The 1859-nt window shown below is 35.5% G+C and overlaps 1 protein-coding gene across 1 annotated transcript in view; it reads right to left on the bottom strand.

Moving 5' to 3' along the window:
• Nucleotides 1-1859, bottom strand: part of LOC119592217 (rab3 GTPase-activating protein non-catalytic subunit-like) — a gene marked incomplete at its 3' end in the record, with an annotated part of 43875 nt that overhangs the window by 5479 nt on the left and 36537 nt on the right. Inside the window, 3 exon segments of the mRNA XM_037941049.1 lie at nucleotides 178-369; nucleotides 1057-1210; nucleotides 1715-1813. Coding sequence (XP_037796977.1) covers nucleotides 178-369; nucleotides 1057-1210; nucleotides 1715-1813 — 445 coding nt within the window.

Genomic DNA, 1859 nt, shown 5'->3' on the forward strand with positions numbered 1-1859 from the left:
CAAATCCTATTACCCAGTAACTACAAGAATTCCTGCTAAGAAATACACATAAAAAACATCAACAACAGAACAGACTCTGTATCACACAATCAAATGAAACTTCACTTGTAATGCAATCCCCTTCTACTATGCAATCACACTTTTCCAACCACAGACTACACGAGCGCTACTTCCCACCTGCCAACGTGGACAGGCAGTAAAATATTGTGCCCAGATGAAGGGCTGGCACCGTGTCGGGACTGCAACAGAGGGACCAATGGTGCAGAGCAACGTGCAGCAAGGACTCCAGGTTACTTCCGCTCTCTTCGATGGCCTGACTGAACTTCTTCATGCTCTCACTATGCCAAGCCCAGCCGTATAGGAACTCCCCTGAAACGGAAAAGGGGAAGAAGTTTATATAGAGAACTTGAGCATCACAAAAATGAAAACCAGCTTGTTCCTTTTCAAGTACAACATATGTGTAAATAAGATTTTACAGTGATTCCTGAAAATCTGTAAGAATCTTTGTCTTCCCTCTCCATTATTTTATCATGAATTATGCAAAGTACACCAGACTGAATACTAAAGGCAAACTAATGATAATACTAATGATAAAACCACTGTATACTAAGTAATAATTACATAACAGCATTTCAAGCATAAGCGGGACAGGTACAATCTTCCTAATTCCAATAACATTTCAGAGGCCATATTATAAGTATTGATATCCAAGTGCATGAACATAAAATGCCAATTACTGATCAATAGCACCTATCAAACAAGTGTTTACATTATTCAATCTCTTCAGTAGGTAGTTAAAAAAAAAAAACACTTTACTAAGCAAAAGGAGTAACACTTGTAGACTGTATTTGGACAACTATTAACTACACTTTCTATCTCCACCTAGTAGCTCAAGATCAGAAAATATAAATGACATTTGAATCATCATACCTCTTAGGCTACTTTATCTTTAAATATAAAGAAACAAAAAATGTTGCATATTTCACTTTGCAACATTTTTGAACACCGAAATCTCACCAATTAAAAAACAAAATATTTCCAGCAACAGACACTTACCCAATCTCAAAAGCTTCTCTTGTTGAATGTCCTCCTTCATGTTAACAGGGAGCGTTTTGTTGGCCAAATTCTTCACTAAAGACCCTACAGTTACATCCCAGCAGCGAATAAAAGAGCCTATGCTAAAGTTCACAGATGAATCGGAAAATCGGACCTGCAGGGCGGAAAAAAGTACACTGCATATCTGTTATATCAACACCTTACGTACTATGATATCATATTTCTAAAACATGACAAAAAGCAATTTCATGCAAAACCAACTATGGACATGCATAATCTCAAACTGTCTTCTGCTAACCAAACTTTGTCAACTGGAAATATTCTAGGTGCAAACTAATTAATTGCATTTAATAAATATATTAAACTCATTTTTATGGATGGTCCATGAACCTTTAATCTAAACAATAACAACTTCTACTTATCTCATCATATACTTGTAATATTGTCGGTACGAATGAACTATAATTATTACTATCTCTAAAAGCCATAATCTTAACACAATAATTAAACAAGTAGAACCATTTTTTGATAATGCATGAAAGAGTTAATAATTTCTAGACAACAAACAGGAAAAGGAATCAAGATCACTCTTTTGCTGAAATTCTTATGTTTTAGGTTTCCGATCTCAATTACGTTTCCGAGCTGGAGATAAGCTTACCTTCTTTGAATTTGTAGTCTTGGAGTTCGCATAATGCTCAAAGGTCGAAAGAAATGACTTGGTTTCCGCTGGGGTCAGAACCAGAAGTCTTGCTAGTTCCTGTGAATTAATAAAAAAATAAGAGCACATAATTTTTGAGTTACTT

Source organism: Penaeus monodon, chromosome 29, assembly GCF_015228065.2.
Source record: "Penaeus monodon isolate SGIC_2016 chromosome 29, NSTDA_Pmon_1, whole genome shotgun sequence".
Lineage (NCBI taxonomy): Eukaryota > Metazoa > Arthropoda > Malacostraca > Decapoda > Penaeidae > Penaeus > Penaeus monodon.